A 13,899-nucleotide genomic window follows, 5' to 3' on the forward strand; every position below is an offset into this window, starting at 1 on the left:
AAAACAGTTACCACTAATGCCCTTCTCAGGCAGAAGCTGTGATCTCCATTTTCTAAAATGTCTTTGAACATTTAATTGGAATTCTACAGTGGTATTTCTAATTACATTTCTTGTCCCCTACTTCAATGACGAGAAATGCAAACTGTTTTGAGATCGTGCATGATTTTGCATGGGCATAAATATTAACATTGTACCTTCTTTTTCACCTGAACCACCATTGGTCAAAATCACAGCTGACACTGGGTTTGAGCGGAGAGGCGTGAGCCAGCAGAGTATTCCACGAAGTGCCATGAAAGCAGGTCAGAGATGCCTTTTTGTGTAGTTAGTTTTTCCAATACTAAAAAAAAATCAATTCAAAACTATTTGTGTGGAACATCCTCAGCATGTAATTATTTTCATGGTGTATTAGCCAAAGCTGAACTGGACATTGTCAACAAGAGGCATTGAATGATCAGTTATGTAATTTCATCCAGATTCCTTTTGGCACTTCACCAATCAATTACCAGTGTAAACACAGTTTCCTTCATGATGGTATTTTATGTTTTCATATCATGAGGGTGTTTTGTTGTTGTACAACGTCTGTAAACATTAACCCTTCACCCAATCTCATCTATGCACACAGTACAATTTCCAAAGCCAAATAAAAAAATCTGTTAAATGGGCGTATGCATCTGTGGTTAAGTGTCCTGTGCAGAAGTCTGACTCAGCTGGCAGGATTGAGTTCGTTCATTCGTTCATCTATCATCTACCGCTCAACCATGGAGAACTAGATATATAGTAGACTAGTAGGTGCAATTTGTTTTAAGAGGAAATGTGTATTTAGTTAATTATTTTTTGCTTTTAATTTGGGATATAACAGGCTTGCTTCAATTGTCACATGTAACATTTACATTTTAATAACATTTTCAATATTTCAGTGAATGTTTGTAGAAGCTGTATTCTATCTGCCTACAAAACACACATACGATAAAATAAGCTACATGTAAATATTGAACTAATGATCTTCCCTGCTTTATTTAAGTAATTGTTATCGTCAGTGCAGCTATATAAGTACTATATAAATGTGTATGAAAAGGAGATGAATGTAAGTCCATCCATGACTAATACAGATGAGTCAGTTCCCCCAGTGTGGTTTTGTTATTGTCTTGCTTTATTAGACATTCAAAGGTGTATCACCATACATGCAGTGTTGCTGGGAATCCTTTCAAAGGGATACAGAATTTAAAAAAAATCTATAAAATCAAGTCTTGCCCCTGAAAGCAAGTAGTGACTAATATAGTTGGGGGGAATCAATAACATTGGCAAAATTATTAAAGCTTTATTGAGTAAATTCCTTTATTATTCTTATCAGACACCCTTATCCAGGGTGACATTTGTACCCATTTATACAGCTGGACATTTACTGGTGCAATCTAGGGAAAGTACTTTGCTGGAGGGTACAACAGCAGTGCACCCACTGGGTATTGAAGCCACAAGGCTGTGCTCCAGAGTCCAGAGCCCTAACCACTGCTCCACACTGCGGACTAGTAGCCAGAAGACATGTAATAATGAATAAGCAAGGGGAAATTCTTATAGTGATTATAGTAACTGGTCTCAACTGGCTACACCAACTGGTATAGAATTTAAAATATTCAATTAGGACACATTTAGCTTTGGCCCCTCTCTCTGTTTGTGATTTGATTCTAAGAACCCAAGCAATTCTGATGATTATGGCTCCAGAAAGATAATTGTGCTTAATAAAAGTGGATCAAAGAATGAGCACTCATACGTTAATGTTTTACAGCATGTGTACGTCATTCATACGTCAAGCAAATACATGCTCTGCCTGGCAATAATGAGAAGAATATGTGTATTCGAATACAGGCTGGAAGATTTCAGAATTGCAGGAGCTGTGAGAATCCTCCTGTGCTCAATGGCTGTGGAGAAAAGATGCTGACCTCAATCCAGCATTGAAAAGAAAACCTATTTTGTCGCTGAATCTGAAGTGGCTATAGTTTGACCTCTGTGTATTTATGTGGCCCTAGTTTTTCGTCATCTTCTTCTTCCTGAAAAGACTAAGAACTATCAAATCTCGGATGAAGACCAGACCATTTTGCTCCCAAAATTGGAAGCACTGCTTTTCACATAAATGACAATTTTGCCAAGGCAATGAAATTCCTGAAACTGTTGTCCACACATGGCAGCATCTGATCTATGACCACCTGCAAAGCTAGAGAATCACTTAGACAGAGTTTAAATGTGTGGCCAGCCTTGGGTGAGCCAGTGTTTCATTTGCACATACTACTGAGCATTGTGACTTAATGAATGTTTGGTGAGTGGAAGGGGTGACAAATGTCATGTGGTATCAAGCACAGGATTCTCACAGACAAGGTACAGTGTTTATGGTTTGTACAGAAGCAGCACAGGTAATTGAATAACTGACACGAGACAGGGGGCTTTCTTGCATTTTGGATTTACATGATACAGAGGAGAGTGGTTTTATATTCCTGTTTTTTTTTTTTTTTTTGAAGAGACTTAAATCTGCCAGTGAAAACAGATAATGGTGAAACTTGAAAAAATGGTAATTGGATGCCTGTCTAAGAAAAGCAATATCCTTCCTGAGGGGTGTTTGATGCAGTGTAAATGTCACATGTGTAAATAAGCTTTATGTTCCTGACAGACCTCTAAGTGGTCTTGGTAGAGGAGTTACTAGTGAACTGCATCTTTTAAGAATAATAAACACTCTTACAAAACACATATGGGATGTGTACAAAAGGGGGGGGGAACTACCAGAAGGTGGCAGTAATGAACTTCAATTACACACAAATCTAGTCCACTCCTCCTAAATTGATTGTTGTTTTGTATTCTGGCCAGCATTTAACTGACATGTATAGAACTGTGCAAACGTTTTAGGCAGGTGTGAAAAAATGCTGTTAAGTAAGAATGCTTTCAACAATAGACCTGTTAATAGATTATATTTATCAATTAACTAAATGCAAAGTGAGTGAACAGAAGAAAAATCTATATCAAATCCATATTTGTTGTGACCACCCTTTGCCTTCAAAACAACATCAATTCTTCTAGGTTCCCTTTGCACACAGTTTTTGAAGGAACTCGGCAGGTAGGTTGGCCCAAACATCTTGGAGAACTAACGACAGTTGTTCTGTGGATTTAGGCAGCCTCAGTTGCTTCTCTCTCTTCATGTAATCCCAGACAGACTCGATGTTGAGATCAGGGCTCTGTGGGGGCCACACCATCACTTCCAGGAATCCTTGTTATTCTTTACGCTGAAGATAGTTCTTAATGACTTTCGATGTATGTTTGGGGCCGTTGTCATGCTGCAGAATAAATTTGGGGCCAATCAGATGCCTCCCTGATGGTATTGCATGATGGATAAGTATCTGCCTGTACTTCTCAGCATTGAGGAGACCATTAATTGTGACCAAATTCCCAACTCCATTTGCAGAAATGCAGACCCAAACTTGCAAGGAAACTCCACCATGCTTCACTGTTGCCTGCAGACATTCATTTGTGGACCACTCTCCAGCCCTTCAGCAAATAATCTGCCTTCTGCTACAGCCAAATATTTCACATTTTGGCTAATCAGTCCAGAGCACCTGCTGCCATTTTTCTGCACCTCAGTTCCTGTGTTTTCGTGCATAGTTGAGTCGCTTGGCCTTGTTGCCACGTCGGAGGCTTTGCTTTTTGGCCGCAAGTCTTCCATGAAGGCCATTTCTGACCAGACTTCTCCAGACAGTAGATGGGTGTACCAGGGTCCCACTGTTTTCTGCCAATTCTGAGCTGATGGCACTGCTGGACATCTTCCAATTGCAAAGGGAATTAAGCATCTGCTGCAGTAAGTTTCCTTGGCCGACCACTGCGTCTACGGTCCTCAATGTTGCCCGTTTCTTTGTGCTTCTTCAAAAGAGCTTGGACAGCACATCTGGAAACCCCTGTCTGCCTTGAAATGTCTGCCTGGGAGAGACCTTGCTGATGCAGTATAACTACCTTGTGTCTTGTTGCTGTGCTCAGTCTTGCCATGGTGTATGACTTTTGACAGTAAACTGTCTTCAGCAGCCTCACCTTGTTAGCTGAGTTTGGCTGTTCCTCACCCAGTTTTATTCCTCCTACACAGCTGTTTCTGTTTCAGTTAATGATTGTGTTTCAACCTACATATTGAATTGATGATCATTAGCACCTGTTTGGTATAATTGTTTAATCATACACCTGACTATATGCCTACACAATCCCTGACTTTGTGCAAGTGAACCTAGAATAATTGATGCTGTTTTGAAGGTCAAAGGGTGGTCACACCAAATATGGATTTGATTTAGTTCACTCACTTTGCATTTAGTTAATTGATAAATATAATCTATTAACATGTATTTTTGAAAGCATTCTTACTTTACAGCATTTTTTCACACCTGCCTAAAACTTTTGCACAGTACTGTATACTGACCACTTTAATATCACCATGTATATACATTCACCTAAAGGATTATTAGGAATACCTGTTCAATTTCTCATTCATGCAATTATCTAACCAACCAATCACATGGCAGTTGCTTCAATGCATTTAGGGGTGTGGTCCTGGTCAAGACAATCTCCTGAACTCCAAACTGAATGTCTGAATGGGAAAGAAAGGTGATTTAAGCAATTCTGAGCGTGGCATGGTTGTTGGTGCCAGACGGGCCGGTCTGAGTATTTCACAATCTGCTCAGTTACTGGGATTTTCACGCACAACCATTTCTAGGCTTTACAAAGAATGGTGTGAAAAGGGAAAAACATCCAGTATGCGGCAGTCCTGTGGGCGAAAATGCCTTGTTGATGCTAGAGGTCAGAGGAGAATGGGCCGACTGATTCAAGCTGATAGAAGAGCAACTTTGACTGAAATAACCACTCGTTACAACCGAGGTATGCAGCAAAGCATTTGTGAAGCCACAACACGTACAACCTTGAGGTGGATGGGCTACAACAGCAGAAGACCCCACCGGGTACCACTCATCTCCACTACAAATAGGAAAAAGAGGCTACAATTTGCACAAGCTCACCAAAATTGGACAGTTGAAGACTGGAAAAATGTTGCCTGGTCTGATGAGTCTCGATTTCTGTTGAGACATTCAGATGGTAGAGTCAGAATTTGGCGTAAACAGAATGAGAACATGGATCCATCATGCCTTGTTACCACTGTGCAGGCTGGTGGTGGTGGTGTAATGGTGTGGGGGATGTTTTCTTGGCACACTTTAGGCCCCTTAGTGCCAATTGGGCATCGTTTAAATGCCACGGCCTACCTGAGCATTGTTTCTGACCATGTCCATCCCTTTATGACCACCATGTACCCATCCTCTGATGGCTACTTCCAGCAGGATAATGCACCATGTCACAAAGGTCGAATCATTTCAAATTGGTTTCTTGAACATGACAATGAGTTCACTGTACTAAACTGGCCCCCGCAGTCACCAGATCTCAACCCAATAGAGCATCTTTGGGATGTGGTGGAACGGGAGCTTCGTGCCCTGGATGTGCATCCCACAAATCTCCATCAACTGCAAGATGCTATCCTATCAATATGGGCCAACATTTCTAAAGAATGCTTTCAGCACCTTGTTGAATCAATGCCACATACAATTAAGGGAGTTCTCAAGGCAAAAGGGGGTCAAACACAGTATTAGTATGGTGTTCCTAATAATCCTTTAGGTGAGTGTATATTGTCAAAACTAATGGCATCCAAATGTATACAGACTTGCTCTAAATAAGGCCATTGTTTACCAATGAAGTACGGTACTTAAATGCCTTAATTAGGTATATTGTTACTAATGTCAGTTTCCACACATAATTGTCATGATCAGCTAACAGCTTTCCATTAGGCTTCCACATTTTAGTAAGATTGATCCATTAAAAACAAAATGTAGAAATTACGATTCAATATATTCGCCCTATTATGTAATTATAACATACAGACTAAGGGCAGGTGTTAAAAGCATCAGATTTATATGATTTAATCTGTAAGTCTATGACTGTAGAAAGTCTGTTAAAGGCATTGAGGCCTTCCTTTTGCATGTAGCAGTCATTCTCAATTCACTCCTCAGGCTGTGCCACAGTTTGGGGCTTTTGTTCAAACACCAAACTATTTTTTACTAAGGAATTTAATGCAACTATTTATTTAACAACAACAAAAGAAGGAAAGGTCTGATGTCTCAAAAACTGTGACTGCTGGATGCCCCTGCAGGCTGGATTTGGTACAACCTGGTTGGTTTCTGGTAGAGTGTGTTTGGTAGCCTTACCACAGGAAAACAATTGGTCCAAGTCCATCAGAAATATTTTTCAAGTGACAGAGAGAAAAAGAACATGTAAAAATTTAAGTATTACCCTAAGTTTTAGCAGAAATACTCCACAGTGCCTGTCTCGTTTCAACCCCACAATCACTTTGAAACTCGGTTTGTTGTGTTAGAGAGAGTGTGCCTTGATCAGACTGTATATTTTTAATGCATATTTTAATGTATAATATATACAGGGTACCTGTCATTTAATTGGCAAGTGCTGTTCTGCAGATGAAAACCCCAGTGCAACCCAGTGTCTGGTTTGTGCTGTGAAGCGTCTGCAGTGACTCACTGAGAAATGTAAAACATTGACCTGTTGCTACATGTAATGCACGGGCGAAATAGACACAAGTAAAACACATTTAAAAATATCATGCTTTTTTGCACAGCACAGCAATAAACCCATAAACTACATGTTTCTTGTGTTAAATACTTCTTGTGTAAACTCACCCTGGATAAGGGTGCCTGCTTAGAAATAATAATAATAACAATAATAATAATAATAATAATAATAATAATAATAATAATAATAATAATCATGATAACTATATGTATGCACAACACAAGCCCTATAACCATTCATTGTTTTAAAAAAAAGCCCAAATATAGTACATGCATGAAACAGTAAGCTATACATCTCTCACTGTAACACTGTGCCATCTAGTGACATAAATTTACAACTTGACCTCAGTCAATACAATAAGAAGCTTAAAAGGCAATGCCAGGAACATTACAATTCTAGGAACTGTTCAATACCACAATGTCTTTTAAAACTTAAATAGTGTTCATTTTTGTATCCATTGCATTGTATACAAACCACTGAAAACATGAATGACTCCAACTGTACATCTACTCTGCCATCCCAAAGTTATTAAAAATCTGTTTACATTTCTAAAGCAGTTGAAATTAGGTCTCCACAATGTGCTAATCACCGCTGGTTGTCATGTATTACCTCTATGACTGTCCTTTGACACACAGCTGCTCTCTTGAGAATGACAGTAGCCAATGGCACGATTCAGTTTAGATCTGAATTGAAGAAGCCTGAAATCAGAATTCCTGAATCATCTGAAAGGTTTAGGTATTGGAACCGAATTTCATAAAAGTAGAACATTGTGTCCGTGTCGAATTGGAAAAGAGCTTACAAGCTGCCACCCCAACTGTGGTACAACCTACCTATCCCCTACTACCTGAGCCACAAGACACCTGCTCATTAATATCCCATGTGAAAGTCAGCACGCATAACGACCACTTGCACAACACAAACACAGATCAACAACACTGCCATGAAAGGCTCACGATGCACGAGTAAAGAAGCCGCACAACCGTTTCAATAATGGAATCATACTTTCATGATCTGCAGCTTCAGATAACAGCAACTGGACACGTTAATGTATAATAAACTCATGAATCAAGACTTCTGTCTTTTGCCTGACAAACAGATCGTGATGTCCTGCAGAAAGGCCGTAGAATTGTGCAGCTCACTACGTGTAGAAAAGCATCCTTTCGCTTTTTACCCTTCTGTGAAAATTCTCCTTCTGCACTATTAAACTAATTTTACATCTACTACCACAGCTGCCTCTTAGAAGGAGCTTTGTGTGTCAGGTGTCTGTGTGCCGCCTGTTTTGTGCTCCCAGGTTGTCAGTTCTGTGGCTAGTGTAAAGACCAGGTGCGTTTTGTTTCTTTGGTTTTCTTTTTCACAATTCACAACACACTAGACAACTCTTAACCCCAGTGCAGAAATTCATTCAAAAAACATTTTCAAATCAATACCTGTTTCCAGCATACATCCTTTACAACAAATTCCTGAACAGTTCAATCAAGGTGAGGAAGCAGATAAGGCCGTTGAAGTGTGGAGATATAAACAGAGTCACCCGTATTTTAGGGGATATCTAGTGTCTTCACCTTGGCTGAACTGTTCCCATGCAAGTCACCCTGGTCTCTCAGCTGTATTTCAATTACTGGAGGAGCTGGTGGCTGATTCATGGCTATAACCGAGACCCTGTTTCGAGCCAATCTGGAGCAGAAGGTCCTGCACAGGACATACAGCTCCTGACGGAAGGCTCTGTTGAAGTAGAAGTAAATGAATGGGTTGTAGATATGAGAACTCTTGGCAAACAGTGTTGGGAATATGAACCCTTCAGGAGCCAGATGCCAGTCGTCCTTGTGAAAAATTAATAAGAAGGAAGCCACTGAATATGGGGCCCAGGCGATGACAAAGCCCAGGCTGATGCAAAAAAACATCTATAGGGGCACAGGAAAAAAGAAAAAAAAAGATTAGCAGAATTAGAGATACGATATTTTGCAACCTGTGGGACAAACAATCGTATGGTTTAAAATTGAAAAGTTACTCGTTTGTACTCAATTTGGATTGTTTTTAATTGTATGGTACCTCGTACATTTTAAAACCATGGTCCACAGTTATATCATAAGTTCAATTGTCATAAAACAAAACATGAACACAGAGAGAGATGACTACATCACTTAATAGGCCATGCATTTGTAATTGAAATAATTGTAACTAGCAATCCTGCAATAGTAGCCAGCCAAAACATTGCCGTCCGTCCATTCACATATTAAAAACTACACTTTCTTGTGCATTATATTTAAAATACAAAATGGAGATTTAACACTGTAAAACTGTATCAGCCGTGCATTTCCGCTTATATGTCTGTAATTTATGCTCAGTTATCGATGTGTCAAACCAGGGTTGCAATAGCTTTTTTATTTTCACTTTTTTCAATAAGGAATGGAGTTCAAAGTTATATTGTTGTGTGTACGATTAACCTTGTAAATGCAGAAATGCAGAACGTTAGTTTCAGCATCTAACGACCACCCTGGGGGGCTGAATGGCACTGATGTATAGATAACATAAACACCATAGATAATGTGTACACTTTTGTGTCACTGGAAACATGGCAAACGTTATTATCATCATTAATAAGAATACTACAAGCACTTTTTTGTTGCCAGTTGTTATTTATTCTGAAACTTTAACCGAATTGAGAGAGAAGGAAGCTCTACTCTAATTGAACCATAATAATAGTGTCTTAAGTACAGCACTTTTATGTAACTCAATAATGAGGATGTGCCAAGAGCATTATCTGAAAGAAAAACGTCCTGCTGACTGGAAATAATGTTGGAGGTTGCATAACCAGAAAATAAGCCAGAAACATAAAACAGAACCTAAACACTATAATTGAAAAGGCCAAATGTGTTCAGTATAAAAACACAAAAACAAACGTTGTCTTCCTTGCGTGTGTGTATATGTAATATTGTCTAACAAACATGTGTGATACAGCAAGTCAAAATGGAATAATAAACATTAGTAATGATTCTAACTGTACTATTCACTGACCACATGTCTTGTACATCTATCGATTTTTTATTTTGAATTAATTTACTTTATCCTCTTTATAATAAGTATAAAAGTCTGCCAGCTTCTGGAATTTTGCATGCGGTCTGCCACTGTCAGTACATACAATTACCATGGATAGAAATAAAAACTATAATATTAGTAGTGGTTTATAATAAAATGACTGGTTGGCATATAACGAGTGCAAATATATAATCAGTTTAAATCAGATATGATAGTCACTAAGCATCTGTTTCATTGAAGTAATATTGTGGTCATGGTACCAGCACATGACATGCTGAGAGTAATTAAATGTGATCATATAAATAGGAGCACTGTATTCTGGATATTTCTCCCTAAGCAAAGAAATACATAAAGAATCATGTGTGTGTGTTTTATTAGCTTGTTTTTGTTTTAAAATTGATGTTCAGTGTTAATTACAAACGGTCAAAATGGGTACAACAGACATAAAGTAAAAAATATACTTACTACAGAAATCTGCTTTTCCGCATTTTTAAGGTTGGTGTGGATTCCCCTTGCGGACAGAGTCAGGCTGAATCTGTATATCTTGTAGAGGATTTGGCACTGAGATGTAACGATCAGAAGGACAGGGACCAGGGTGAAGATGGCAAATGAGCTCATAACATAGACCGCGTCCTTCACTGAAGTGTGGTAGCGCTTCCAGGCTACAGTACAGGAGACCCCGTACGGCTCTGGAGCGTACTCCCCCCACCCAAACAAAGGCAAACACGACCACACTGCCGCGATGAGCCAGGTAGCAACGCACACAGCGCGAATACTGCTGCCCTCCAGCCACAACACTAGAAAGAAAGACAGAAGGAGTAAATAAATAAATAAATAAACACTGCATGATGTCATGCAATGGCAGGATGATTCCCAGTTATCTTGAAAATATTTGAACTTAAACATGATTACATGTGTGGAAATATTGGGCAACTCAGTTTTTAGTCAGACTAATCTAACCTGAAACCTAACCATTTTTTTTTCTCCAAATGTGAGGTGTCTAAGGAGGACAGCAAATGGTGATGATGAATAGGATGAAGATGAAGACATTGTCATTTTCAATCCGAGACGAAGCTCTGAAGACCAGGCTGAGATGGTCACTATGTATGTAGCACAGGTAGCGTGTGTCATTATTTGGCACACAAGTCTCACCGTAAACTATGTTGTGACAGATTTTCACATATCTGATCACACTGATGGCCGCAATGGTGAACATCCCACACAGTCCGAACAGGAAGCCCCCGAGGCCGTAGTAGGTGCAGGTGGTCTGATCTCCGAGCCAGGCGTGGCTGAAGGAGGAGATGATGGAGAGAGGGTAGAGGCACACGCAGCAGAGCAGATCCGCCACGGCCAGGTTCACACACAGGAGCTCAGAGCTGTTGATCTTCTTCCTCCGTCTGTAGGAAACCGCCAGCACCAGCCCGTTGCCCAGGACAGACAGGACCACTGGGGAGAAACATTGCCAGGGGAGAGTGAACAAAGGAAATCAAGAAAAAGGTACATCCAGGTATTTACTGAAAGTAAACCTAATCCAAATAAATCTCATCTATGATTGGCCTTCAACTCAGTGTTTATAAAATAGGGAGACATTGGTTAAACAATAAACAGTAAAGGTATTTAAAATGATCAATGACAATGAAGTCTCTGGTCTTGTAGGTTTATTTGCAGAGACCTGGTCCATTCCAGAAAGAAAGCAATAGGTTCAAGATCAGATTGAGCAGTTAATTTATCTGTATGGTATGTGACTGCATCTGCCTATAAACAGTAGAGCCAACATTGGGTTTACAATTAACATTCAAGCTTGGCATATGTAGTGATAAAGCACATACATAATCATATTCCCTCAAGAACAATGACTACAAGCTATGATACTTATTATCAAGAGTAAGAAAAAACAATGCCCACATGTCAATACTAAACCCAGCAACAAAATGAAACAATACCATCCAAATTGGTTGCTATGGAGGTTTTAAATTGCATTAATCGGGTTAGTTTGAAACAGCTTTCAGTCAAAGGCTGAGAAATGGATTAGTAATCAATGTTCATCAGTACGACCTTCAACACAATTGGATGGGGGGATATTGTCAGAGGAACATCAGCTTCTGTTCAGCAAATACATTTACTCACAAGGTAAACTGAGTGGTAAATCTTAAGCCAGGATTTATTTTTTAAGTATTGGTGCTGAATGGGTAAAAACGTCATGGAAGCCTTGAGTCTTACATTAGCCTCCCTCTGCTGCCCCAGTCTGATGGCAGAATCTGACCTCAGCTGCCCAGTTGGTTGTTGATAGCAGGTACCAGGCAAGACTAAAATCACTTGATTTCACCAAATATACTGTGGCTTTTACCTTAAAAAAAAGAAAAATATTCTTGTTTGCCACGATGTGACACAGTGATTAATTCCTCTGAAGGAATCCCAGGTCAGAGGGGCCGGGAATTCAACCAAGCACTGAAGTACTTTTGCAGGGATATTACATCCCGAGCACTGAAGCACTTTTGTGGGGATGAGAGCACTCTGCTGGCATAGGCCATCCACACTCATAGCAAATATAAGCGTTCTGAGTTGTTTGCTGAGCTGTGTGGACACTTTGATGTTGTCTGTTGCAGAAACACAATAATCCTCAGAGCTTCAGTGAAGATTGTATGTCAAAACGTTTGAAATGACTTATTGGAAATGACCAGAGGAAAAAGCCTTCAGGATGGGTAAACTTAACATGTTGTCCTAAACAAACAAACACAAATTCTAGATTTTTACCAGAGAATCGTTCCATCTCCTGGAAAGTTTATTAAGAAGGCTGCACACGTGTAAAGTATGATGATGATGATGATGATGATGATGATTAATAATAAGTAACTGTGTATATATATATATATATATACAGAGAAATAATGTTATTTAATTGTATTAGTATTAATCAAAAGAGATATACTACAACTCACCGACACACATGATGGTAACCCCGACTCCATAGTCTGCCCCTGATGATAATTTCGATTTATAAATGGAGACATTGCTTAGAGACGCCCAGGAGCTGGTAGACAAGTGTCCCGGCATGTGAGCCCTGGAGCCGCTGTGAGCCGCCGCGGAGCTCCGGCGCGGGTAGCGGGGCGGCTGCGCTTTAGACGCGACTGTCGGAGCCGCAGCCTCTGCAGCGCATCAGGGTTAGAGCATCACCATGTCACACAGCAACAACCAACTATCACCATCAATCAGTTTCATGTGCTCTACACACTGGACCAATAATAATAACACAGCTGTGTCAAGGGACAGTATGAATAAGCCTTTTTGTTTCTGTACACATATGTTACAGGATTTGTTTGTGTTTCTAAGAAGTTTTGTAACAAGCCTTTCCAAGGAGAGTTGTGTTATTTAACTCAAAGGCATTACTGGAACAGGACAGGATAAGTTGGGCTGGAAATGTTGGCTTCACGTTCTGTTGGAAACATAACTCGGTGTTAATGGTATTTATAATCATCATCATTATCTTCATAATATACGAAGAAATAAGCGTAAAATTGTAATTAGTTATTATTATTATTTATAAGCAATCAAAATATAAAATGTGTTTAAAAAATGTTAAATTAAATGCCAACACTCCAAAACCTCTGTTGGACGAATTGTTAGTTGGATAGCCAATCTGCAGATAGGATTCACAGCCATTTGAATGATCTGCCTCTACTTAGTTTTTGACACATTTAAATATATTATTATTACAATAAAGAACAGCCAGACAAAGTGTCATATGTAATCAGAAATCTAACACGCAAACAAAAAATGGTCATACATGACCATGTCACACAGGTGCAAAAAATGTCATAAAGGACTACAATATGTTGTATGGAACTATGGAATACCAAACACAACCGAAACATGTCATATAGAACTAAATTACATTTAAAAGTGTCCTAAGGGACAAGAACGAATCTCATAGGGGCAGCTAAAATGCACCCATTGCTGAATGTGATCAGGTTCATTGGTCTTCTATATAGTCCAACTGTATTAGCAGCTGCAGTGATGGCTGTGTGGGCTGTCTCTACAAAGCTGTAAAGTCATGTATATAAATGCTGGACAGCTCTGTTTGCCTATTATAAGGAACTATTGAACTTGAGGGTTTATTTATTTATTTCTCCATGCAGGAACCTAACTCCAATTAGGAGATAAAATGTTACATATATGTTAAATAAAAAACAGAGGAGCATAAGTATCTTTCATGACGTGTCTATG

At 39.4% G+C, this 13,899-nt stretch overlaps 1 protein-coding gene across 1 annotated transcript; it reads right to left on the reverse strand.

Annotated features, from left to right (window-relative positions):
- Positions 1-6,124: 6,124 nt before the first annotated feature.
- opn8c (opsin 8, group member c) lies at positions 6,125-12,734 on the reverse strand. The gene is made up of 4 exons (XM_066706527.1): positions 12,615-12,734; positions 10,828-11,121; positions 10,141-10,472; positions 6,125-8,540 (listed from the first exon to the last, which is right to left on the reverse strand). The coding sequence occupies exons 1-4, from the start codon at positions 12,727-12,729 to the stop codon at positions 8,178-8,180; spliced, it is 1,104 nt and encodes a 367-aa protein (XP_066562624.1). The 5' UTR covers positions 12,730-12,734; the 3' UTR covers positions 6,125-8,177.
- Positions 12,735-13,899: the final 1,165 nt, after the last annotated feature.

Source organism: Amia ocellicauda, chromosome 1 (assembly GCF_036373705.1).
Source record: "Amia ocellicauda isolate fAmiCal2 chromosome 1, fAmiCal2.hap1, whole genome shotgun sequence".
NCBI classification, from domain to species: Eukaryota; Metazoa; Chordata; class Actinopteri; order Amiiformes; family Amiidae; genus Amia; species Amia ocellicauda.